The sequence below is a fragment of the Malaya genurostris genome, chromosome 2 (genome assembly GCF_030247185.1).
Source record: "Malaya genurostris strain Urasoe2022 chromosome 2, Malgen_1.1, whole genome shotgun sequence".
NCBI lineage: Eukaryota > Metazoa > Arthropoda > Insecta > Diptera > Culicidae > Malaya > Malaya genurostris.
Window position 1 is genome coordinate 203,362,572 of NC_080571.1, and position 27,500 is coordinate 203,390,071.

General features: G+C 39.9%; 1 protein-coding gene across 1 annotated transcript in view; it reads right to left on the minus strand.

Annotated features, from left to right (window-relative positions):
• The window catches only part of LOC131427166 (uncharacterized), a 334,261-nt gene that overhangs the window by 15,888 nt on the left and 290,873 nt on the right, over positions 1-27,500 (minus strand). The window contains exons 43-65 of the mRNA XM_058590132.1: positions 26,382-26,693; positions 25,380-26,324; positions 24,666-25,316; positions 23,324-23,635; positions 22,317-23,261; positions 21,599-22,249; positions 15,074-15,385; positions 14,067-15,011; positions 13,349-13,999; positions 12,096-12,407; positions 11,089-12,033; positions 10,375-11,025; positions 8,561-8,872; positions 7,554-8,498; positions 6,836-7,486; positions 5,885-6,196; positions 4,879-5,823; positions 4,164-4,814; positions 3,567-3,878; positions 2,560-3,504; positions 1,842-2,492; positions 1,010-1,321; positions 8-952 (exon numbers count right to left, since the gene is read on the minus strand). Of these exons, the coding sequence (XP_058446115.1) occupies positions 8-952; positions 1,010-1,321; positions 1,842-2,492; positions 2,560-3,504; positions 3,567-3,878; positions 4,164-4,814; positions 4,879-5,823; positions 5,885-6,196; positions 6,836-7,486; positions 7,554-8,498; positions 8,561-8,872; positions 10,375-11,025; positions 11,089-12,033; positions 12,096-12,407; positions 13,349-13,999; positions 14,067-15,011; positions 15,074-15,385; positions 21,599-22,249; positions 22,317-23,261; positions 23,324-23,635; positions 24,666-25,316; positions 25,380-26,324; positions 26,382-26,693 (14,613 nt within the window). The remainder of the gene's footprint in view (positions 1-7; positions 953-1,009; positions 1,322-1,841; positions 2,493-2,559; positions 3,505-3,566; positions 3,879-4,163; positions 4,815-4,878; positions 5,824-5,884; positions 6,197-6,835; positions 7,487-7,553; positions 8,499-8,560; positions 8,873-10,374; positions 11,026-11,088; positions 12,034-12,095; positions 12,408-13,348; positions 14,000-14,066; positions 15,012-15,073; positions 15,386-21,598; positions 22,250-22,316; positions 23,262-23,323; positions 23,636-24,665; positions 25,317-25,379; positions 26,325-26,381; positions 26,694-27,500) is intronic.

Genomic DNA, 27,500 nt, shown 5'->3' on the forward strand with positions numbered 1-27,500 from the left:
AGCATACTTATAGCTTGACAACGAACAAATGGATCACCGGAATATCTTTCTGGACAACTGCAGATTGGATTATGATTAACGACGGAGCATCGAGCACCAACACCGCAAGTTCCTGGACAAGGATCTCTACACTTTTGATTATTGCATGCTTGATTCTGTGAACATTCTGCACTAACAGTGCACTCTGGTCTACAAGACGGTGGACTCCCAAAGAAACCTGGTACACAGGAACAAACGGCTTGTCCATTAGTTTCGCGACATTGGCTGTTTGGGCCACAAGGGGACGGATTGCATGGATTTGATACCATTGGAGTTTCTTGAGGTCTGCACTGCAGGAAGGCATTTCCAGCCATGCCGTAAGGACAGCTACACATTGGAACATGATTGAATACTTCACAAATAGCATCTTGTCCGCATGTTCCAGGACATGGATCAGTACATTTACTTCGAATGCATGCCTTGTCTCGAGAGCAGTCCGAATTGAGTACACATTCGGGTCTGCATCCTTGATATGGGTTCCCTTGATGTTCTGGTGAACATGAGCAGACTCCATTGTCGCAGAGAGCGTTAGATCCACAAGGAGAAGGATTACATGGATCGTCATGAGTAGGTTCTTTTGGGGGTGTCGGTGCTGGGTAACAGTTTGTGAATGGGTCTCCGGTGTATCTGCTTTCGCATGTACAAATTGGTGTATGATTAAGCACGTTACATCTGGCCCCGATACCGCAGGATCCCGGACAAGGATCCCTGCATTTTTCATTTTGACATGCTTGATTACTTGGACATTCAGCATTGATTGAGCATTCAGGTCTGCAATTGGGTGGTGATCCGATGTAATTGATTAGACACGAACAGGAAGGCGAACCGTTGATGTTTCTGCACTGGGAATTGGGACCACATGGTGATGGAACACAAGAGTCTCTATTCATGACAGGAGTGTCTTGTGGAAGTGCTGAGATTAAAAGAATACTTTTAAAACTTGTCTAGTACCAAAAATTAAAATTCTTACGGGGATTAGGATTACATCTGGTAAATGGATCTCCTGTATAGCCAGACTGGCAAGAGCAGATGGGACTATGATTATTAACATTACATTTAGCATTGATTCCACAGGTTCCCGTACATGGATCAGCGCATTTCTGATTAATACAGGCTTTATGCAGGGTACATTCTGAACTAGTTACGCACTCCGGACGGCATCCGGGCGGAGTTCCAGTGTATGTTGGTAAACAAGAACATACGGCCTGACCGTTGATTTCACGGCACTGACTGTTCGATCCACATGGACTTGGTTGGCATGGATTGACATATTGTTGGATTGCTGTCAGATAATATGTAAATAACATTGAGAGAGATCTTTTAAGTTGTGTGCATAAATATTTGTTGGACACATATGATCATCCTAGTAATTTATGAGTGCTGGATTTTTTGTTGAAATTCTCTTACAGATCATCAATTGAAATATATATCAATAAAAATAATTTGTTCTTGTCAGTACAGCAAATTAATAACTAAGTTTCAATCTCTAGAATCAGGTTAAGTAAATTTCAACTTTAAGAAGAAAGGGTAGATTGCAGAAATCTATAAACATAAATCTGTTTCTAAACAAACATCAACCAATTTGAGGTACATAATGCAATCATCTTTTCAACTACGTGTTGTGGTCTACTCGTTACTTTCAACATGCAATCGAAATCTACTTAATTATGCATTCCACATTTAATTCTTAAGATGACGAAAATATAAAAGTGTTAGAACTAGCCATGAAAAAATATCTCCGTTTAATTGACGATAGAAATTCATGATACGTTGCCTAAAATTCAAAAGAAAATACTCCTTACGTTCTTTCTGTTGCATGCTACAGAATAGGAATGGATCTCCCTCGTAATTAGCAATACATGTGCATGTTGGTAAATGGTTTACTACTTGACAATCTGCATTCTGACCACATGTTCCAGGGCATGGATCTTGGCACTTGTTTCTGATACATGCCCGGTTGGAAGGACAATCTGAATTCAAAACACACTCCGGTCGACATCCTTCGTACGGATTTCCAACATGGTCTTCCATGCATGTACACGATCCGGCACCATTTTGTTCTCTACAAATGGCATTAGCTCCACAAGGACTAGGCATGCAAGGTGAAGATGGTTCTCTTGGAATATCTTGTTGAACCGGTACACACTGACTGAAGGGATCGCCGGTGAAGCCAATGGAACAAATGCACATTGGAGTGTGACTGACAACTCGACATTCAGCATTTGCTCCACATGCTCCGGTACAAGGATCTTGACATCTCTGTCTGATACATGCTTGATTACTACGACACTCTGGATTGCTAACGCATTCTGGTCGACAGTTTGGAGGTGCCCCGATCATATTTTCATTGCATGTGCATGAAGGAGAATCACCAACTGGTTTACAAACAGCATTCGGACCACAGGGTGAGGGTTGGCAAGGATTGGATGGGGTCATTTGAACCGGTGATTCCACTGAAAAAAATGATCGAAAGGTATGATGCGATTGAACGTTTGCGCAAAGTTGAGATGATTAAAATACCTTTGAGCTGACAACGTGTAAAAGGATCGCCGGTATATCGTTCAGGGCAACTGCAGATTGGGTTGTGATTAACAACAGAGCATCTAGCTCCAATTCCGCATGTTCCAGGACAAGGATCACGACACTTTTGATTATTACAGGCTTGATTCTGAGGACACTCCGAGCTAACAGTACACTCAGGTCTACAAGTAGGCGGGCTTCCAATGAATCCTGGTACACAAGAGCATACTGCTTGTCCATTGATTTCACGACATTGACTGTTGGGGCCACAAGGAGATGGATTGCATGGATTTGTCTCTATGGGTGTCTGCTGGGGTCTACATTGCACAAAAGCATTTCCTTGTTTACCGGCAGGACAACTGCACATTGGTATATGGTTAATAACTTCACATATCGCATCTTGTCCACATGTTCCTGGACAAGGATCGACGCATTTATTGCGAAGACAAGCTTTATCTCGAGGACAATCAGAATTGAGTACGCATTCCGGTCTACAGCCTTGATAGGGATCTCCTTGGTATTCCGCGAGGCATGAGCATATTCCACTGTTGCACTGTGCATTTGGACCGCAAGGTGACGGATTACATGGATCGTCGTTAACCGGTTCTCTGGGTGGAGGTGGTTCGGGGTAACAATTTGTAAATGGATCTCCAGTATAACCGGACTCACAGGTACAAATAGGTGTATGATTGATTACATTGCATCTTGCTCCAATGCCGCATGATCCAGGGCAAGGATCGCGACACTTTTCATTCATACAAGCTTGATTACTGGGACATTCGGCGTTAATTGAACATTCAGGTCTGCAGTTGGGCGGAGATCCGAGATAGTTGACTAGACATGAGCATGATGGAACTCCGTTTACGTTTTTACACTGAGAGTTTGGACCGCATGGCGAAGGAACGCAAGGATCGCGGGCAATGATTTGAGTATCTTGTGGTGGAGCTGGTTGAAGAAATGTATATGAGTTTAGTATGGGTTATACTTTGGTTAGAAATGAATCTTACGTGGATTGGGGTAACATCGCGTGAATGGATCTCCAGTATATCCAGACTGACAAGAGCAAATGGGACTGTGATTTTTAACATTGCATCGAGCATTTGTTCCACATGTTCCCGGGCATGGATCAACACATTTTTGATTGATACATGCTTTGTCTAGGGAACATTCAGAACTAGTGACACACTCTGGGCGACATGCAGGAGGTGATCCAATGTATGATGGAAGACATGAACAAACAGCTTGGCCATTGATCTCTCGACACTGACCGTTTGGCCCACATGGAGTGGGTTGACATGGATTTTTATACACTAGTTCCGCTGCAGAAAAATAGTTTTTTGGAAACGGTTATATAGATATTACATACACTCATGAATTTATAAGTATATAGATAAGGTATAGAAAATTAATCGTTAAATTGTGACTCGCGCATCGTTCATTGTTATTCAGTAATATTTGTTTTTTATTTTCTGTGAAAAGTATGACATGCATTACTTTTGTAAGCAAAATAAAGCTGACTAAGCAATAAAGAAGTGACGGAGAGTAATCACTTCCGCAGTGCAGGACATGTAAAGAAATGTATTTGTTCAAACAATGTAGCTTACGTTCTCTCTGTTGAATACTGCAAAAACGGAACGGATCACCATCATAGCCGGTTATACATGTACAGGACGGCGCATGATTTACAACTTGACATTCCGCATTCTGGCCACATGTTCCAGGACACGGATCCTGGCACTTATTCTGAGTACAGGCTTTATTAGATTGACAATCTGAACTTAAAATACACTCTGGTCGGCAACCTTCGTAAGGATTGCCATAATGATCTTCTATACACGAGCAGGAACCAGCCCGATTTTGCTCCTTGCAAATAGCATTTGCCCCACATGGACTAGGAACACATGGCGAAATTGGATCTTTCTGAGTATTCTGATGCTCTTTGAAACATTGTGTGAATGGATCTCCTGTAAATCCAGCTGAGCAGATGCACATGGGAGTGTGACTGACAACTTTACATTCAGCGTTATTGCCACAAGCACCAATGCAGGCATTTTGACATGTTTGACGGATACATGCAAGATTATTCGAGCAATCCGAATTACTAATGCATTCTGGACGGCACTTTGGTGGTACACCAACCATGCCATCAATGCAAGTACACGAGGGTGAATTATTCAGGGATTGACATTGAGAATTTGGTCCGCAGGGAGAAGGTTGACACGGATTGACCGGGTTCATTTGGACAGGTTGATGAACTGAAATAGTGAGATATGGAGTTTTATTTGTGAAAGATGAGATGGCAATGTTGTGATATCTTACTAATGAGCTGACAGCGAACGAATGGATCACCAGTGAAACGTTCTGGGCAGACACAAATAGGATTATGGTTCACTACCGTACATCGAGCTCCTACGCCACATGAACCAGGGCAAGGATTTCCACATTTTTGATTGCTACAAGCTTGATTTTGTTGACACTCGGAACTGGTAACGCATTCTGGTCTACAGCTTGGAGGGCTTCCAATAAATCCTTGCACACAGGAGCATACTGCTTGTCCATTGATTTCACGACATTGGCTGTTTGGCCCACAAGGAGATGGATAACATGGATTTGTTTCCACGGGAGCCTGCTGGGGTCTGCATTGAACAAATGCATTTCCTTGTCTACCGGCAGGACAACTGCACATTGGAATGTGGTTATTGACTTCACATATCGCATCTTGTCCGCATGTTCCTGGACAAGGATCGACGCATTTGCTACGAATACAAGCCTTATCTCGAGGACAATCAGAATTAAGTACGCATTCCGGTCTACAGCCTTGATATGGATCTCCTTGGTATTCCGGAAGGCATGAGCAGACTCCATTGTTGCATTGTGCATTTGGACCGCAAGGTGACGGATTACACGGATCGTCGTTAACTGGTTCTCTGGGTGGAGGTGGTTCGGGGTAACAATTTGTAAATGGATCTCCAGTGTAACCGGATTCACAGGTACAAATAGGTGTATGATTTATTACATTGCATCGTGCTCCAATGCCACATGATCCCGGACATGGATCGCGACACTTTTCATTCATACAAGCTTGATTACTGGGGCATTCGGCGTTAATTGAACATTCAGGTCTGCAGTTGGGTGGAGATCCGAGATAGTTGACTAGACATGAGCATGATGGAACTCCGTTTATGTTTCTACACTGAGAGTTTGGACCACATGGCGAAGGAACGCATGGATCGCGGGCAATGACCTGAGTATCTTGTAGTGGAGCTGGTATAAAAATGTAAATGAGTGTAGTATTGGTTATCTTGAGGTTAGGAATGAGTCTTACGTGGATTGGAGTAACATCGCGTGAATGGATCTCCAGTATATCCAGACTGGCAAGAACAAATTGGACTGTGATTTTTAACATTGCATCGAGCGTTTGTTCCGCATGTTCCAGGGCATGGATCAACACATTTTTGATTGATACATGCTTTGTCTAGGGAACATTCCGAACTAGTGACACACTCTGGGCGACATGCAGGAGGTGATCCAATGTATGATGGAAGACATGAACAAACAGCTTGGCCATTGATCTCTCGACACTGACTGTTGGGACCACAAGGATTGGGTTGGCACGGATTTACGTATTCTTGGACAGCTATGGAAAAATTAATGTCAAGAACAACGATGGTTACGAAAAACTTAGTCGAGATAAAGCATTCGAGGCGAACCTAATGCGTACTATAAGCTTCTTTAAGAATTATTGCGGTTTTGCATTGGACTGTCTTTAATAATACAAAAAAGTTCAGAAGTTATGCTACAGATTTGAAGCATTCTTTTTTAAAACTTTCGAACACAGCAATTATTTTCTTATGCCGTAAGCACTGAGTAGTTGTTTTGGAGATTTGAATAGATATGGAACTGACCAGTTGAACAGTTCGTCGTGGTTTAATTTTAGCTTAGTTTATTTGGACTGTACTAAGATCGTTAACTAGCAGAATAGAATTGTTTTATTCGTACTAGTAGAGTTTTGTTGATAACTTGATTGGTGAGAAAAAAAATGTTGTTAAGCAATTACAGTTCACGGTATAACGATTATTATATGCACTTACTGCGAACTAACATTAAAATACTTACGCTACGAAAGGAGGGGTCGTAGAGCGTAATTTGCAAATTCCTATTGTAGTATTGGAATTTGGTAAAAGCTAAGCTGTTATTTGTATGTTCGAGCGACTTAAGCATAACCTCAAAGGGCAGCAAATAAAATTATGTATATATAAAAGAAGGCATAGCTTACGTTCTCTTTGCTGCACGCTACAAAATCGGAATGGCTCCCCTTCGTATCCTACAAAGCATGTACAGGACGGTAGATGATTTACAACTTGGCAGTCAGCATTTTGACCACATGTTCCAGGACATGGATCTTGACACTTGTTTCTGACACATGCCCGGTTGGAAGGACAATCTGAATTCAAAACACACTCCGGTCGACATCCTTCGTACGGATTTCCAACATGGTCTTTCATGCATGTACACGATCCGGCACCATTTTGCTCTCTACAAATGGCGTTAGCTCCACAAGGACTAGGCATGCAAGGTGAAGATGGTTCTCTTGGAATATCTTGTTGAACTGGTACACACTGACTGAAGGGATCGCCGGTGAAGCCAATGGAACAAATGCACATTGGAGTGTGACTGACAACTCGACATTCAGCATTTGCTCCACATGCTCCGGTACAAGGATCTTGACATCTCTGTCTGATACATGCTTGATTACTACGACACTCTGGATTGCTAACGCATTCTGGACGACAGTTTGGAGGTGTCCCGATCATATTTTCATTGCATGTGCATGAAGGAGAATCACCCACTGGTCTACAAACTGCGTTAGAACCACAGGGTGAGGGTTGACAAGGGTTGGATGGAGTCATTTGAACCGGTGATTCAACTGAAAGAATTTTTCGGAAGATATGATGTGATTGAACGTTTATGCGGAATAAGGATTATTAAGATACCTATAGGTTGACAACGTGTGAAAGGATCACCGGTATATCGATCAGGGCAACTGCAGATCGGGTTGTGATTAACAACAGAGCATCTAGCTTCAATTCCGCATGTTCCAGGACAAGGATCACGGCACTTTTGATTATTACAGGCTTGATTCTGAGGACACTCCGAGCTAACGACGCACTCAGGTCTACAAGTAGGCGGACTTCCAATGAATCCTGGTACACAAGAGCATACTGCTTGTCCATTGATTTCACGACATTGACTGTTGGGGCCACAAGGAGATGGATTGCATGGATTTGTCTCTATGGGTGTCTGCTGGGGTCTACATTGCACAAAAGCATTTCCTTGTTTACCGGCAGGACAACTGCACATTGGTATATGGTTAATAACTTCACATATCGCATCTTGTCCACATGTTCCAGGACAAGGATCAACGCATTTGCTACGAATACAGGCCTTGTCACGAGGACAATCAGAATTAAGTACGCATTCTGGTCTACAGCCTTGGTAGGGATCTCCTTGGTATTCCGCGAGGCATGCGCATATTCCATTGTTGCACTGTGCATTTGGACCGCAAGGTGACGGGTTACATGGATCGTCGTTCACCGGTTCTCTGGGTGGAGGTGGTTCGGGGTAACAATTTGTAAATGGATCTCCAGTATAACCGGATTCACAGGTACAAATAGGTGTATGATTGATTACATTGCATCTTGCTCCAATGCCGCATGATCCAGGGCAAGGATTGCGACACTTTTCATTCATACAAGCTTGATTACTGGGACATTCGGCGTTAATTGAACATTCAGGTCTGCAGTTGGGCGGAGATCCGAGATAGTTGACTAGACATGAGCATGATGGAACTCCGTTTATGTTTTTACACTGAGAGTTTGGACCGCATGGCGAAGGAACGCAAGGATCGCGGGCAATGATTTGAGTATCTTGTGGCGGAGCTGGTTGAAGAAATGTAAATGAGTTTAGTATTGGTTATCTTGAGGTTAGGAATGAGTCTTACGTGGATTGGGGTAACATCGCGTGAATGGATCTCCAGTATATCCAGATTGGCAGGAGCAGATGGGACTGTGATTTTTAACATTGCATCGAGCATTTGTTCCGCATGTTCCCGGGCAAGGATCAACACATTTTTGATTGATACATGCTTTGTCTAGGGAACATTCGGAACTAGTGACACACTCTGGGCGACATGCAGGAGGTGATCCAATATATGTGGGAAGGCATGAACAAACAGCTTGTCCATTGATCTCTCTACACTGACTGTTGGAACCACATGGGCTGGGTTGGCACGGATTTGTATATTCTTGGATAGCTGTTAGAAGAACCATGTTGACGTTAAAAATCGTAACTATTTTTCTATTTATAATTTAACATTGCATTTAAATTCGTTCTAACTTTATAGCTTTAAGGTTGCACCTTGTAATTTTCATTAGTAATGCAGGTAGCCAATTTTTTTTTAAATTGTAAACTGTTAGTAACTTTTGTTTTTCATATTCAATTGCAGTGTTGAATTTGTTTGTCATACCAATAAGAGCTAACTAGCTGACGAAGTATATTGCTGTATTAAAGTGATAAGCAAAGATGTATTAAATTCAAAATAAAATAGCTATTTTGGCATACCCGATCAATTATCGATCGTTTGTAAAGGCACTTGTGATGCACTATAACTTAGAGGGGGACTCGATCTGCAATGGGAAAGAGCAACCGGTGTGGTGTGCAATCAAGGGTGAATAAATGTGAATATTTTGTGAAACGCCTCGATATTCTTCTCATTGTTGCATATTTGAACTATTACATCACCTCCATTCTCATCCGCAATGCATTCGATCCGAACATTGTTTATACCTCAGTTTCTGACCCAGAAACTTACTAAAACTGTATTAATTCATTCATTAGAGTAATTCTATATTAAGCGTTTTTTGCTCAATACTTCCATTGTTTCTGGAAGCAGAAAACAAAGACTGAGGCCATAAACGAACTTCAAGCCATAAAGTCTTTAAATTCATCATCTTGTAACTCTGAAACCAGAAGTCAGATTCGCATAAATTTTTTTAATGATCAATGGTACCATAAAACGCTTCATTTAAATCTGAATTTGTGAATATCGGTTCAGTCATATTCTAGAAATGTGAGTCCTATTACCAAGATTGATATTTCAAATTAAAGTTTATGGAAGTCGGTCGATCCATTTCTTAGAAAATGGAGGGCACGATTTGGTCATATACATAAATGCTTCACATAAAAAGGTAATGGAGAAGGTGCAAATCTCTAGTGTTGAACGATTTATTGGATGTGCGATCATTTATTTCTTATCACGCTACAAACCAAAATAGCTTTTGATTGCTATTGTCTTATGATTGAGTTAATTTGACAACAGAACAGCAAAGTGTTATCATATGATCCAATTGGTTTGTTGAGATTTTATAAATCATCCCAGTTATGGCTTTCAAGTGCATGTTTGAAATTGATTCATATTTGTCCCAGATTATTTTCACAAGAAACCCATCATACGCATATTATGGATGTTCCTTTTTTCCATTCTACAGTTTGATGACGTTTGTTGTGATAACGAGAAGCTTTAAGTAAAGAAAAAGTAATTCGCGCGTGAAATAAGAATATTATTTCCAAGCATATTCAAGCAAATTTTTCGGTATTTGATATTACTTAAAACCTAACTTGTGAGTTAAAGCAATATACAGTACATCCACAGATAGCAGATAATCATAAGCATAGCGATCAGAAAAAGCATCAACCAATCCAGCAAATTATATTTTAGATAAACGGAATTAATGCTTAAATGTTTGAATAGCTTACGTTCTCTTTGCTGCACGCTGCAGAATCGGAATGGATCCCCGTCATATCCTACGAAGCATGTACAGGACGGTAGATGATTCACAACTTGGCAGTCCGCATTTTGACCACATGTTCCAGGACATGGATCTTGACACTTGTTTCTGACACATGCCCGGTTGGAAGGACAATCTGAATTCAAAACACACTCCGGTCGACATCCTTCGTACGGGTTTCCAACATGGTCTTCCATGCATGTACACGATCCGGCACCATTTTGTTCTTTACAAATGGCATTAGCTCCACAAGGACTAGGCATGCAAGGTGAAGATGGTTCTCTTGGAATATCTTGTTGAACCGGTACACACTGACTGAAAGGATCGCCGGTGAAGCCAATGGAACAAATGCACATTGGAGTGTGACTGACAACTCGACATTCAGCATTTGCTCCACATGCTCCGGTACAAGGATCTTGACATCTCTGTCTGATACATGCTTGATTACTACGACACTCTGGATTGCTAACGCATTCTGGACGACAGTTTGGAGGTGCCCCGATCATATTTTCAAGGCAGGTGCACGAAGGAGAATCGCCCACTGGTCTACAAACAGCGTTCGGACCACAAGGTGAGGGTTGACAAGGGTTGGATGGAGTCATTTGAACCGGTGGTTCGACTAAAAGGGTTGGTTAGAATATATAAAATGACTGAATGGCTATATGAAATAATAATTATATACCTATAGGCTGACAACGTGTGAAAGGATCGCCGGTATATCGTTCAGGGCAACTGCAGATTGGGTTGTGATTAACAACAGAGCATCTAGCTCCAATTCCGCATGTTCCAGGACAAGGATCACGACACTTTTGATTATTACAGGCTTGATTCTGAGGACACTCCGAGCTAACGACGCACTCAGGTCTACAAGTAGGCGGACTTCCAATGAATCCTGGTACACAGGAGCATATTGCTTGTCCATTGATTTCACGACATTGACTGTTGGGGCCACAAGGAGATGGATTGCATGGATTTGTCACTATGGGAGTCTGCTGGGGTCTACATTGCACAAAAGCATTTCCTTGTCTACCGACAGGACAACTGCACATTGGTATATGGTTAATAACTTCACATGTCGCATCTTGTCCACATGTTCCTGGACAAGGATCAACGCATTTGCTACGAATACAAGCCTTGTCGCGAGGACAATCAGAATTAAGTACGCATTCTGGTCTACAGCCTTGATATGGATCTCCTTGGTATTCCGGAAGGCATGAGCAGACTCCATTGTTGCACTGTGCATTTGGACCACAAGGTGACGGATTACATGGATCGTCGTTAACCGGTTCTCTAGGTGGAGGTGGTTCGGGGTAACAATTTGTAAATGGATCTCCAGTATAACCGGATTCACAGGTACAAATAGGTGTATGATTGATTACATTGCATCTTGCTCCAATGCCGCATGATCCAGGGCAAGGATCGCGACACTTTTCATTCATACAAGCTTGATTACTGGGACATTCGGCGTTAATTGAACATTCAGGTCTGCAGTTAGGCGGAGATCCGAGATAATTGACTAGACATGAGCATGATGGAACTCCGTTTATGTTTCTACACTGAGAATTCGGACCGCATGGCGAAGGAACGCATGGATCGCGGGCAATGATTTGAGTATCTTGTGGTGGAGCTGGTTGAAGAAATGTAAATCAGTTTAGTATTGGTTATCTTGAGGTTAGGAATGAATCTTACGTGGATTGGGGTAACATCGCGTGAATGGATCTCCAGTATATCCAGACTGGCAAGAACAAATTGGACTGTGATTTTTAACATTGCATCGAGCGTTTGTTCCGCATGTTCCAGGGCATGGATCAACACATTTTTGATTGATACATGCTTTGTCTAGGGAACATTCAGAGCTAGTGACACACTCTGGGCGACATGCAGGAGGTGATCCAATATATGTGGGAAGGCATGAACAAACAGCTTGGCCATTGATCTCTCGACACTGACTGTTGGGTCCACATGGACTGGGTTGGCACGGATTTACGTATTCTTGAATAGCTGTGAGTAGGATAATGTTGACATTATAGATCGATGGTCTGTACAGATGTTCTTTAATTCGGACTTGGTAGATTTTAGTTTATTTTTTATGTATTCATGGTTTAAGTGTTCTATACTGTCGCGATCGACGCATAAAAAGTTGATCCAAATTTTAAACTGTAAATGTAAACTTTTTATATATTCATTACACTTCGTTTGGATTTTTTTGTGATCCTCAACATTATACCGTGTTAGGCAAAATTTTAAATTATTCCGAAAGTTGACTATCTCAAAATTTAGAAATGTGCATTGCTGTCGAAATCACTAACATAAGTTCTACTGTTTGCTCAGAAAAGGAGCCAGAAGAAAATCATGAATTGACGAGGTAATTGAGCGTAGAAAGAATTTCGCATTATTATTGTTCGAAATGATGAACTCAAGAGAATCAAAAAAAGCGAGTTCTATAGGCAGTGAGTCAATCATGTAGTAGCATAGTCGATTGCAAAAATGCTGTTATATGATGAGGAGAACTGATGCAAAACTGCTTAGTTCCGTCAGTCATAACAATAGTCTGTGCTTGAAATGTGTACAAGTTTCCGAATGAAACTTTGTAGTTATTCGGAAAATCGCATGAAACCATTTCAGATGGCAATGGTGAGCCCAAGCTATCGAATAATTTTTGGTAAAATTATTAGGTCTGCTATCGATAAAAGAATACAGTCGAGACTAATAGGATAAAAACAGTTTCATAGCGAAGGTAACTAACAAACAAGATAAAATTGTCTAATCGTTTTGTTTGTAAATCAGATATACAGAGCTTCTAAACAATCTTAAGCAAAGCTTTTAAAATTGGATTATACTATCTAACTGTTCGTGTTTTGCTATATGGATGAACCTATCTTGAACAGTAATTTTAATCACTAACCAATTTATCACTAATACGAAACATATGTTTAGCTTACGTTCTCTTTGCTGCACGCTACAGAATCGGAAAGGGTCTCCTTCGTATCCGACAAAGCATGTACAGGACGGTAGATGATTCACAACTTGGCAGTCCGCATTTTGACCACATGTTCCAGGACATGGATCTTGGCACTTGTTCCTAATACATGCCCGGTTGGAGGGACAATCTGAATTCAAAACACACTCCGGTCGACATCCTTCGTACGGGTTTCCAACATGGTCTTCCATGCATGTACACGATCCGGCACCATTTTGTTCTCTACAAATGGCATTAGCTCCACAAGGACTGGGCATGCAAGGTGAAGATGGTTCTCTTGGAATATCTTGTTGAACCGGTACACACTGACTGAAAGGATCGCCGGTGAAGCCAATGGAACAAATACACATTGGAGTGTGACTGACAACTCGACATTCAGCATTTGCTCCACATGCTCCGGTACAAGGATCTTGACATCTCTGTCTGATACATGCTTGATTACTACGACACTCTGGATTGCTAACGCATTCTGGTCGACAGTTTGGAGGTGTCCCGATCATATTTTCATGGCATGTGCATGAAGGTGAATCACCCACTGGTCTACAAACTGCGTTAGAACCACAGGGTGAGGGTTGGCAAGGGTTGGATGGAGTCATTTGAACCGGTGATTCAACTGAAAGAATTTATCGGAAAATATGATGTGATTGAACGTTTATGCGGAATTAAGATTATTAAGATACCTATAGGTTGACAACGTGTGAAAGGATCACCGGTATATCGATCAGGGCAACTGCAGATCGGGTTGTGATTAACAACAGAGCATCTAGCTCCAATTCCGCATGTTCCAGGACAAGGATCACGACACTTTTGATTATTACAGGCTTCATTCTGAGGGCAATCTGAGCTAACAGTACATTCAGGTCTACACGTAGGCGGACTTCCAATGAATCCTGGTACACAAGAGCATACTGCTTGTCCATTGATTTCACGACATTGACTGTTGGGGCCACAAGGAGATGGATTGCATGGATTTGTCACTATGGGAGTCTGCTGGGGTCTACATTGCACAAAAGCATTTCCTTGTCTACCGGCAGGACAACTGCACATTGGTATGTGATTAATGACTTCACATATCGCATCTTGTCCACATGTTCCTGGACAAGGATCAACGCATTTGCTACGAATACAGGCCTTGTCGCGAGGACAATCAGAATTAAGTACGCATTCTGGTCTACAGCCTTGATATGGATCTCCTTGGTATTCCGGAAGACATGAGCAGACTCCATTGTTGCACTGTGCATTTGGACCGCAAGGTGACGGGTTACATGGATCGTCGTTAACCGGTTCTCTGGGTGGAGGTGGTTCGGGGTAACAATTTGTAAATGGATCTCCAGTATAACCGGATTCACAGGTACAAATAGGTGTATGATTGATTACATTGCATCTTGCTCCAATGCCGCATGATCCAGGGCAAGGATCGCGACACTTTTCATTCATACAAGCTTGATTACTGGGACATTCGGCGTTAATTGAACATTCAGGTCTGCAGTTAGGCGGAGATCCGAGATAATTGACTAGACATGAGCATGATGGAACTCCGTTTATGTTTCTACACTGAGAATTCGGACCGCATGGCGAAGGAACGCATGGATCGCGGGCAATGATTTGAGTATCTTGTGGTGGAGCTGGTTGAAGAAATGTAAATCAGTTTAGTATTGGTTATCTTGAGGTTAGGAATGAATCTTACGTGGATTGGGGTAACATCGCGTGAATGGATCTCCAGTATATCCAGACTGGCAAGAACAAATTGGACTGTGATTTTTAACATTGCATCGAGCGTTTGTTCCGCATGTTCCCGGGCATGGATCAACACAGTTTTGATTGATACATGCTTTGTCTAGGGAACATTCAGAACTAGTGACACACTCTGGGCGACATGCAGGAGGTGATCCAATGTATGATGGAAGGCATGAACAAACAGCTTGGCCATTGATCTCTCGACACTGACTGTTGGGACCACAAGGACTGGGTTGGCACGGATTCACGTATTCTTGGATTGCTATGGAAAAATAATATCTTGGATAACGATGATCACGAATAGCATTGTCAAAATGAAGTAATCGAATCGAAGCGACAGAGTGCGTGCGGTATTTTTGGACAATATATATTGTACAGTATTTGTTTTCCTATTATATTAAAGCTTATTTATTATATCAATATTGGAAGACTCTACGTGAATGGAGGAAATAGCGAAACAGAAACACATTGGTTTTGCAAAGGGTAAGATAAAGGGTGGGTAATGTCAGAGACAAAACTAGATGATGTGAATACGTTTTTTCACACTTCTGAATATATATCGTTCTCATAAGTTGATATATTGTGGGAATTATGCACGGTTTAATTTATTTACTTCCAGAATTGTACCCGGTAACCGAACATCTCAACGGTAGAAATTATTTAGTTAGTAAAACCGAACATCTCAATGGTAGACATTATTTAGTTTGAAATAAGCGTTAAAATATCAAAATTCATAACAAAGTCTTCATGAGAAGTATAAACAAAATAGAAAAATCGGTTTTTCTTATATCAAACCAAGGACAAACTATTGATAGAAGACGAATTTCTCAGTTATTTTATATTCTAGCATTCAGAATAGAATAATATCATAAGTATTTCTCTTATCTGATTCTGATGCACTTTATTCAATAGTAAGTTTTTTTGAAGATAGAACTAATGCATCAATTGTACTTAATGAAATTGGAATAACTGATCAGTAACGAAATAAGATATAATAACTAATTTTGATGGTAAACAGATATTGTGCAATTTCTTGATGCTTTAGATCAGGGGTTCCCAAAGTGGTCGATATAGACCCCTTGGAGTCGATATCCTTTTTGCGGGGGTCGACGTAAACGAAAACTGGCTATGGGGATCGACGAGGTCTAGAAATCGACCCCCTATTGTTTGATATAAGTTGTTATTTGAAATATTCATGCTAAAAAAGTTGTGTTCATTTGACCATCCGTAGAAATTGGTAAGTATTTTACATCAATACTAAAAAGCAAGAAATTGAATTTTCTAAGGAAGTTGTTAATGGGGGTCTGAGGCCTAAGTTAATTTTAGTAAAGGGGTCCATGACCCAAAATTGTTTGGGAACCCCTGCTTTAGATGAAATATCAAGAAAATATCAAGTATCACTATGACAGCGCAGAGACGTCAAGACAAAATATGATGGAAAAATTTGTTATTATTTTGATCTTTGTTTGCTATTTACATCTACCCGGGTAACGGTGCACCTACACTAAAGTACGACGAATTACACCAGACTTTTTCTAACACAGAAATTAATGAAACAGGACAAAAGAGAATAAAACATCGTTCGCTTGCAAAAGTACAGACGGTACGATTTACAATATTTTCAATGGAAGAAAATATCAAAAAATTCGCAAATAATTAATTTACTGATACTTAAAAATCAACTGCGCTAGTTAGAAAGAATGAAACGTGTCATCTTATATATTTTTTACCTATTCTGTAGATAACGCACTGTATCAAAAGCGTCGCACAGTGGTTCGAATCAATAAAAACGTGGACAAAAATCAGTAGCTGCCAAACCGTTCTTTTAAAGCATATAGTTGCTGTAAGAAATTATTTACAAATATATACCGCGTAATTTGATTCTTTCCCTAATTGTTCATGGCCTACTTTGACAAAAAAAATAACGATAACTTTTTTTCTGAAGAGATAGAAATTTTTTTTCTTCTACAAAGTTTTGGAACTATTGAAAATAATTTACTTTGTCAAATATACCAAAAGTCTATGTCGCACCGTTTCGGATATACAAAGCGTTATTATGACTACCCCCTTAAAATCAGTTTTTTATTCATAACTTGTTTCGAGTTATTTTGTTATGTATCCTTTGTTTGGAATAATTGTAGAAAATAAAAAGTCTCATATTTTTGTTGAACGTAGTACATAGGTTTGTTTTTTTCCTGGTCAAGTTATACAACATTTTACCTTTTTTTACCCATGATAAAAACTTGCACCGAAGTGAAATATGCAACTTTATGCAGCTAAATTGTACAAAATTTATAGGAAAAGATATGCCCAATACTATAAAAAAAATCTAAGTGGAACTCGATGGAACTTTTTTTTAGGCCATTTCAAAGTTAGTTTTAGTTATTGAATTATGGCAACCCCCTTAAAACTAGTTTTTTTTAATCATAACTTGTTTCGAGTTATTTTTTTATGCATACTTTGTTTGGAATAACTGTAGGAAAATATATTCTTAATCCAATTATTTTTCCAATGAGAATATCTTGAGTACTACTCGTGGCCATGATGAAACCATGAATGGTAAAGAAACGGAGGGCGTCACGCGTCTGCTATTTCTGTAACTCATTCTTGCAGTGAGCATCGCACGATCAACATCTCGTCTTAAAAATCGTGTTGCTTCGCGTTAACTCAAATTTATTTACACGTTGAAACATGTAATCTCTTCGTAAAGGTTTGTACTTTTACAATACTTTATCATATTTTGTTTAGAAAACATTTTTCCATTTTTTAAATATGTGTTGAACTTTTGATAATTTTTCGGATTTTCAATAATTAAAACAAACTTTGAAAAGGTCTAAAAAAATTGCATCGAGTTCCATTTAGATTTTTTTTAAATATAGTTAATTGGTAAAAACTAAACAAAATAAAAATCGCAACAGTTTGCTTAAGAAATTGTCACTATGCTAGAACTTACAGCAAAACAGAAAAAAACCGAGCAAGAAATTAGCGACTGATACTGATTGATCGAAAGCAATAGGCATTGTAATGATTTATTAAGTAACATTAATTATTGATTATATTGTGAAAAGTATTGGAAAAAGTTACTCATTTAAATGCTATCTATAACTTTGTAGTAGATACTTAGGTAATAAAGGTAGATTCTACGTAGATAAATAACTGTTTTTGAAATAAAGCGAATGTATCTCAAAAAATTTTTTTTTTACATTTTTCATATCTTCAGGAAAAATACTTCAAATGTTTTTTTCTTCAAAATAAGATAAAAAAAAAATTTTTTTTGCGAAAAAAAATTATTTTTATTCGAAACCGGCACTACCCCCCTTACAAAAATTTAGGTTCTACCTTCAAAAGAAGCGTTATATAACACATGAATCAATAAGTCCCGAGACTAACAATGGAAACAACATTTTTTTTTTGCAAAATTTTTTTTATTCATCAACATAATCACCTTTTAGGGTGTTTATAAAAAAATTATCTTTCGCTTCAAAATATCTTTTTCCCTGGAGAATTTTTTTAAGGTCAGCAAAGAACCAGTAGTCACTGGGGGCTAAATCTGGTGAGTATGGGGGGTGGGGAAGCAGATCAAAGCCCAATTCGTTCAATTTCGCCATTGTTTTCATCGACCTGTGGCAGGGTGCATTGCAGCAATCGCGGCACCCACTTGGAAAAAAACTTTTTCATGCTCAATTTTTCATAAAGGATAGTAAATACACTTCCATATGATATCTGTGTCATCTCAGCAATCACACGGAGCTTCACTTTACGATCTTTCATTATAATTTTTGTCACTTCACTCACATTTTCCGGTGTAACGGCTTCCACAGGTCTACCCGAGCGTTCCGCGTCATTTGTGTCGGTACGACCACGTTTAAACTCGGCGAACCACCGACAAATCGTTGCTTTTGATGGACAAGAGTCCGGATAACATTTTCAATCCATTGTTTCGCTTGCACGGTGTTTTTACCCATTAAAAAACAATGTTTTATCAAAACACGAAACTCGGTTTTTTCCATTTTTTAAACAAACTACAAAACGACTTTACTCCAACCTCGAAAACTCAGCTGTTTCTGGTCGGATCGACTTAAAATTTTGACTCGTTTCAAGCAAAGGTTAGTACTCTAGAAAGATGTGGTTACTGGTTTACTACGAGCGCCATCTCTGCTTTAGTCTCGGGACTTATTGATCCATGTGTTAATCTTGTAAAACTTCTTCGAAGACACGTTAGTCCTTAAAAACCAGTGAAAGTCAGTACAGACTTTTGACCGTCTTTTTCCAGTTTTGGACCACTGTGCGTCGTCCGAGCTCGATAGAGACAAACAAAAGTCATGAGTTTTTCTCTTTAATACTCGTTAGTAAAAATCACTGTTTTGAAATTTACAGGTGACGCAAATTCACATATGACACAATTCATAAGAACCTAATCCGTGAAGCGACTGAATTTTACAAGAATGACATGAATATACGTCAAACAAACCCCGCCTTTCAAGCAAACGTGTAAATTTACATGTTTTAGCACTTAAAAATATGTCAGAATGCATTAAATATAAGTTGGATTTACTGTAAAATTGAGTCATTTTTGACGCTCATATATGTCGGTCTCAGAAGACGTAAATTTACATGATTTTTTCTAGGTGTGTAAGTCGAATATATGACAAAATATTGACACAATTTTAGAAATATACTGTTTGTCCAAAAAGTGCAAACGAACGTCAACAAAAGCTCTTCAACATCCATGAGGTTAATGGTAAGATACAGCAATGTCTAATTCGTCCAACCTTGTTATGCGTAGTTTGGGTCGGTATATACTCTGTCAAAATTTTAGGAGTCGTGAGCAACGACGTGTGTTTTGGAACACCGCACTTAGCAGTGGCAGATTCTACTGCATAAATCAAGGTTTCGGAAACTACCCACTTAGAAAAAAACGTTCAACGGTGGTCCTTCATTGGTCCAATACGTTGGATCATTGGTCCAATGAAAGTCCAATCAATCGTTCAACGGGAGGCCAACACGGGACCTTCGTTTGCCGATTTTGAGACAGACCGTTGAACCGAATGCCATTTTTTTCGTTCAACAAACCCGGCAGACAGAGGTCCATTGTTGAGCCATTTTTAACATGAGGAGTTGAAGCCCCGTTGGACTAGTTTTACTGCAGAATTTCTGATGTTTTCTCCACTTATTTGTTTAAACTAACATTACATACCTGCACAATACTTCTACTTCACGTAGAATAACAACAAATTTCTTTTCTATGTAAAGGTAACACTTAATTTTCACACTATTTTTGCAAGAGAAAAAACAACAACAAACCGTTCCAGCAAATTGAACGAATATTTCGTGCAATATGTCGTTCAACAAGCGCTCAAAAACCAACAAAATTGAACGGCCTGCTGAGAGGGTATTATAACACCCAGGATTGATGGTGTTTTTTTGGGAACAGATTATACATATTCCAGCACACAGATCCACGATGGAACAAAATTTGTTTTTTTCATCCTTATTTTCAGAAAATTTTGCTTCCCAGTTCCCCTGACCTTAGTGTACTTAGACCTGGTCAACTTAGAAAGAAATCAGCTAAGGCATTACATTGAACATATTATGTCAATTGTATGGTACTTCTAGTTTGGTGTACACGAATTTGACATTTATCTCATTTATTTGTATGTATGCAATTCGATGCGGACTCGTCTGAGGGCGCTATGCTCGCAAAACCGTATGTTGCTTACGATTTGTTTGTAAAATGTGAATGTGAAATCTTATATTGTGTTGTATATAAATTCATTTCATCTCGATTTTAACCATTAGGTCTTTCGCCGAGAGGTATGCAGTCGTTTTTGATCTCGGATTGAGTCAGTCATTGCCGTTAGTGAGAATTCCATTGAATTGGGAGTCAATTTAGGTTAAACTATATATTATGGAATTATAATAATTTTTGAAAAAAAATATGAACGAGTAAATTTTAATATCATTTTATCCTCAATACCGTAGGCATCCTGTATTGTGTGTTATGAATTGCTTCATGATAGATATGGTCGGGATGTTTGAGCCCGGGTTGGGTTCGGGCTTGAAAAAACAGTGCCGGTATGGGAACAGATATTTTTTTAATCGGGTGCGAGTTGAGTTTAAGAGATTGCATATCCGACCATTTTTATTTCATGAATCTTTCCGATTTTGTGTCACATTAAGCTTATATTGGTTTTATATATTATAAGAAAACTTTGTATAATGATAAGATTGCATTGCAATGAAACTCATCATTTGGACATGAGTCGTTTTAATCATAGTAAAATTTGCGTTTGGCGAAGTAATGCTTGCTGAAAAAAAGCACTGTTAAGCAGTTTCAGTTAGGCGGCTAAAACTGAATAGTTTTTTTTATCTGTTTAAGCAACAAAAGCATCATCACAGAGAATAGCAAAATATAAGCTAAGCGGTCATATATCTAATCCGATATGCTGGTGATATATCAGATAGTATAGCTTACGTTCTTTTTGCTGCACATTACAGAATCGGAATGGATCCCCTTCGTATCCTACAAAGCATGTACAGGACGGTAGATGATTCACAACTTGGCAGTCCGCATTTTGACCACATGTTCCAGGACATGGATCTTGACACTTGTTTCTGATACATGCCCGGTTGGAGGGACAATCTGAATTCAAAACACACTCCGGTCGACATCCTTCGTACGGGTTTCCAACATGGTCTTCCATGCATGTACACGATCCGGCACCATTTTTTTCTCTACAAATGGCATTAGCTCCACAAGGACTAGGCATGCAAGGTGAAGATGGTTCTCTTGGAATATCTTGTTGAACCGGTACACACTGACTGAAAGGATCGCCGGTGAAGCCAATGGAACAAATGCACATTGGAGTGTGACTGACAACTCGACATTCAGCATTTGCTCCACATGCTCCGGTACAAGGATCTTGACATCTCTGTCTGATACATGCTTGATTACTACGACACTCTGGATTGCTAACGCATTCTGGTCGACAGTTTGGAGGTGCCCCGATCATATTTTCATTGCATGTGCATGAAGGAGAATCACCAACTGGTCTACAAACTGCGTTTGAACCACAGGGTGAAGGTTGACAAGGGTTTGTTGGGGTCATTTGAACCGGTGGATCGACTGAAAAAATTAATCGAAAAATATGATGTGAACGAATGTTTAAGCGATATTAAGATGATAGAGATACCTATAGGTTGACAACGCGTAAATGGATCACCGGTATATCGTTGAGGGCAACTGCAGATTGGGTTGTGATTAACAACAGAGCATCTAGCTCCAATTCCGCATGTTCCAGGACAAGGATCACGACACTTTTGATTATTACAGGCTTGATTCTGAGGGCAATCTGAGCTAACAGTACACTCAGGTCTACACGTAGGCGGACTTCCAATGAATCCTGGTACACAAGAGCATACTGCTTGTCCATTGATTTCACGACATTGACTGTTGGGGCCACAAGGAGATGGATTGCATGGATTTGTCACTATGGGAGTCTGCTGGGGTCTGCATTGTACAAAAGCATTTCCTTGTCTACCGGCAGGACAACTGCACATTGGTATATGGTTAATAACTTCACATATCGCATCTTGTCCACATGTTCCTGGACAAGGATAAACGCATTTGCTACGAATACAGGCCTTATCTCGAGGACAATCAGAATTAAGTACGCATTCTGGTCTACAGCCTTGATATGGATCTCCTTGGTATTCCGGAAGACATGAGCAGACTCCATTGTTGCATTGTGCATTTGGACCGCAAGGTGACGGATTACACGGATCGTCGTTAACCGGTTTTCTGGGTGGAGGTGGTTCGGGGTAACAATTTGTGAATGGGTCTCCAGTATAACCGGATTCACAGGTACAAATAGGTGTATGATTGATTACATTGCATCGTGCTCCAATGCCACATGATCCCGGACATGGATCGCGACACTTATCATTCATACAAGCTTGATTACTGGGACATTCGGCGTTAATTGAACATTCAGGTCTGCAATTGGGCGGAGATCCGAGATAATTGACTAGACATGAGCATGATGGAACTCCGTTTATGTTTCTACACTGAGAATTCGGACCGCATGGCGAAGGAACGCAGGGATCGCGGGCAATGATTTGAGTATCTTGTGGTGGAGCTGGTTGAAGAAATGTAAATGAGTTTAGTATTGGTTATCTCGAGGTTAGGAATGAATCTTACGTGGATTGGGGTAACATCGCGTGAATGGATCTCCAGTATATCCAGACTGGCAAGAGCAAATGGGACTGTGATTTTTAACATTGCATCGAGCATTTGTTCCACATGTTCCCGGGCATGGATTAACACATTTTTGATTGATACATGCTTTGTCTAGGGAACATTCAGAACTAGTGACACACTCTGGGCGACATGCAGGAGGTGATCCAATGTATGATGGAAGGCATGAACAAACAGCTTGGCCATTGATCTCTCGACACTGACTGTTGGGTCCACAAGGACTGGGTTGGCATGGATTTACATACTCTTGAACAGCTATTAGCAGAAGAAGATTAAAATCAAAGATCATCGCAATTTATGTAACCATGCTACAGCAAATGAAGCAAGAATCGATCTTTCTAAGCATTTTAATTAGCAATCCTAAACCTATCCAATAAGTTTGTATATTTTAAACTTATTATTTTGCACATTTTAATTAATGTTGTAGACCAAGGGATTTTGCTTTAAGAGGCAATCATTTCGTTAGCGCATATGTTTATTTATTCATAAAAAATCTAGTTCACCGAGATTTCATAATTGGTTGAGTGAAAAATTTGTTGAACAATTTCACAACTGACACCTGTTCATTCAATGAACAGTCACACAGACGGTATTTATACAGAAATTCAATGAAGTAATAAATGTTCCTGTTATTTCGAGAAGATAGTCTTACCAATATGGACGAACTCACAACTTGTGTCCACATGACAGACTAAACGTTTGCATTTTAAGGAACTTCGCAAAGCGCCCTTGAGTCATACTTTGTTTTGATTATGTAGTTAATTGATTGAGTCAATCATTTTCGTGAGACTAAAAAGCGTAGCGCATTTCATAATATGATTTATCCAAAAATTCGGCTGTTATCTAGTTTAGATTTTTCAGAATCAAGAACACGAGCAGATCGTTCACAAAATATGCGCTTTACATATTTAAAGCAATTTTAGTGTCAAGAACATTACGTTCAATCTTAACTTCAAACGAGTTAAATAAAATGGCGGGATTGCAATTATTTTCTGTAAATAATAACTGATGAAAATTCCTTTGTTTTTACTGTATATACGTCTATGTTAAGCTTCCAGAAAATTTCACCCTCGTATTAGGCGCCTTTTTTGTTTTTTTAATAAGCAAAGTGGTTATGTGTGTGCAGAAGCATTATAAAGTGCATTCGATGATAAAACACTTTAGCAAAGCTTTTATACTTGTATTGAATATTCTAGCTGTTTGCATTGAATCTTGAAATAAAACGAACAAATGTTTGATACCAAATCCGATAATAAAATAAAATATATAAAAATGTATAGCTTACGTTCTCTTTGTTGTACGCTACAGAATCGGAATGGATCCCCTTCGTATCCTACGAAGCATGTACAGGACGGTAGATGATTTACAACTTGGCAGTCCGCATTTTGACCACATGTTCCAGGACATGGATCTTGGCACTTGTTCCTAATACATGCCCGGTTGGAGGGACAATCTGAATTCAAAACACACTCCGGTCGACATCCTTCGTACGGGTTTCCAACATGGTCTTCCATGCATGTACACGATCCGGCACCATTTTGTTCTCTACAAATGGCATTAGCTCCACAAGGACTAGGCATGCAAGGTGAAGATGGTTCTCTTGGAATATCTTGTTGAACCGGTACACACTGACTGAAAGGATCGCCGGTGAAGCCAATGGAACAAATACACATTGGAGTGTGACTGACAACTCGACATTCAGCATTCGCTCCACATGCTCCGGTACAAGGATCTTGACATCTCTGTCTGATGCATGCTTGGTTACTACGACACTCTGGATTGCTAACGCATTCTGGACGACAGTTTGGAGGTGCCCCGATCATATTTTCAAGGCAGGTGCACGAAGGAGAATCACCCACTGGTCTACAAACAGCGTTCGGACCACAAGGTGAGGGTTGACAAGGGTTGGATGGAGTCATTTGAACCGGTGGTTCGACTAAAAGGGTTGGTTAGAATATATAAAACGACTGAATGGCTATATGAAATAATAATTATATACCTATAGGCTGACAGCGAGTAAATGGATCACCGGTATATCGTTCAGGGCAACTGCAGATTGGGTTGTGATTAACAACAGAGCATCTAGCTCCAATTCCGCATGTTCCAGGACAAGGATCACGACACTTTTGATTATTACAGGCTTGATTCTGAGGGCAATCTGAGCTAACAGTACACTCAGGTCTACAAGTAGGCGGACTTCCAACGAATCCTGGTACACAAGAGCATACTGCTTGTCCATTGATTTCACGACATTGACTGTTGGGGCCACAAGGAGATGGATTGCATGGATTTGTCACTATGGGAGTCTGCTGGGGTCTGCATTGTACAAATGCATTTCCTTGTCTACCGGCAGGACAACTGCACATTGGTATGTGATTAATGACTTCACATATCGCATCTTGTCCACATGTTCCTGGACACGGATCAACGCATTTGTTACGAATACAAGCCTTATCTCGAGGACAATCAGAATTAAGTACGCATTCTGGTCTACAGCCTTGATATGGATCTCCTTGGTATTCCGGAAGGCATGAGCAGACTCCATTGTTGCACTGTGCATTTGGACCGCAAGGTGACGGATTACATGGATCGTCGTTCACCGGTTCTCTGGGTGGAGGTGGTTCGGGGTAACAATTTGTAAATGGATCTCCAGTATAACCGGATTCACAGGTACAAATAGGTGTATGATTGATTACATTGCATCTTGCTCCAATACCACATGATCCAGGGCAAGGATCGCGACACTTCTCATTCATACAAGCTTGATTACTGGGACATTCGGCGTTAATTGAACATTCAGGTCTGCAATTGGGCGGAGATCCGAGATAGTTGACTAGACACGAGCATGATGGAACTCCGTTTATGTTTCTACACTGAGAGTTTGGACCACATGGCGAAGGAACGCATGGATCGCGGGTAATGATTTGAGTATCTTGTGGGGGTGCTGTTGGGAAAATTCCATTGTATTAAAAAGCGAATGTAGACTTGTGACGTTACTTACGTGGATTGGAATAGCATCGCGTGAATGGATCTCCAGTATAACCAGACTGGCAAGAACAAATGGGACTGTGATTTTTAACATTGCATCGAGCATTTGTTCCACATGTTCCCGGACACGGATCAACACACTTTTGATTGACGCATGCTTTGTCTAGGGAACATTCAGAGCTTGTTAGGCACTCAGGACGACATCCTGGGGGAGACCCAATGTATGTTGGAAGACATGAACAAACAGCTTGGCTGTTGATTTCTCGACATTGACTGTTGGGACCACAAGGACTGGGCTGACATGGGTTTACGTACTCTTGTACAGCTATTAGTTTTGAATAAATGAAAATATATCTTAATTCGATTTCTGTTTTGTGACTTGTCTGAGAATATTCCTACAATATCCTATCCGATTCTACAGGTAATAGTATAACATCTTTACTGAATAATTGTGTAAAGAGCCAGATAAACTTATGAGAGACTACTTCAAGTATGTTTCCATAATAATGATTGCGTGTTTTCGTATGTAACAAAAATTCCTACTTTGAATATGCTTTATGATAACATTGAACAATCAATGACATAAGAGTTAGGTTGAACGTTCATTTAGCATAGCACAGGACTCATGAAACAGAAAAAATATGTTTCTATATAATAAAAATATTTGAAAAAAACTTAAAAGTTTGATTAAATGCAAATTGCATCCATAAAAGAAGATAAAATACAAGCATTAATAATGTGGTTGAACTTGATCTTCTGAAACGTTATTTTTAGGAAGTACAAAGAATTGACTAAGATCTTGACGTGGTACTATGTTTCACCTTATAAAGTAATCCACATTTTAGTTCAAATTGTCTGCAATTATAGATTGATCGAACATGTGTTTTTTAATAACTTCAAACTCGTTTGGGTATTAATTAGTAAACGTATTGGAGACTTTCTAATTATTAATGCAAAGCAGTCTTGACATTACATTTTTGTTGTGGAATTTGGCCTTTCTGTTTCAAAATACCTCGTAGTCGATTCATAGCGTACAGAATCTTTGCATGGCTAGTACTACGACCCTACTGACATTAAGAATCTTTCCAGGTTGGGGCTCGAACATACGACAACTGGTTTGTAAGACCAGCGC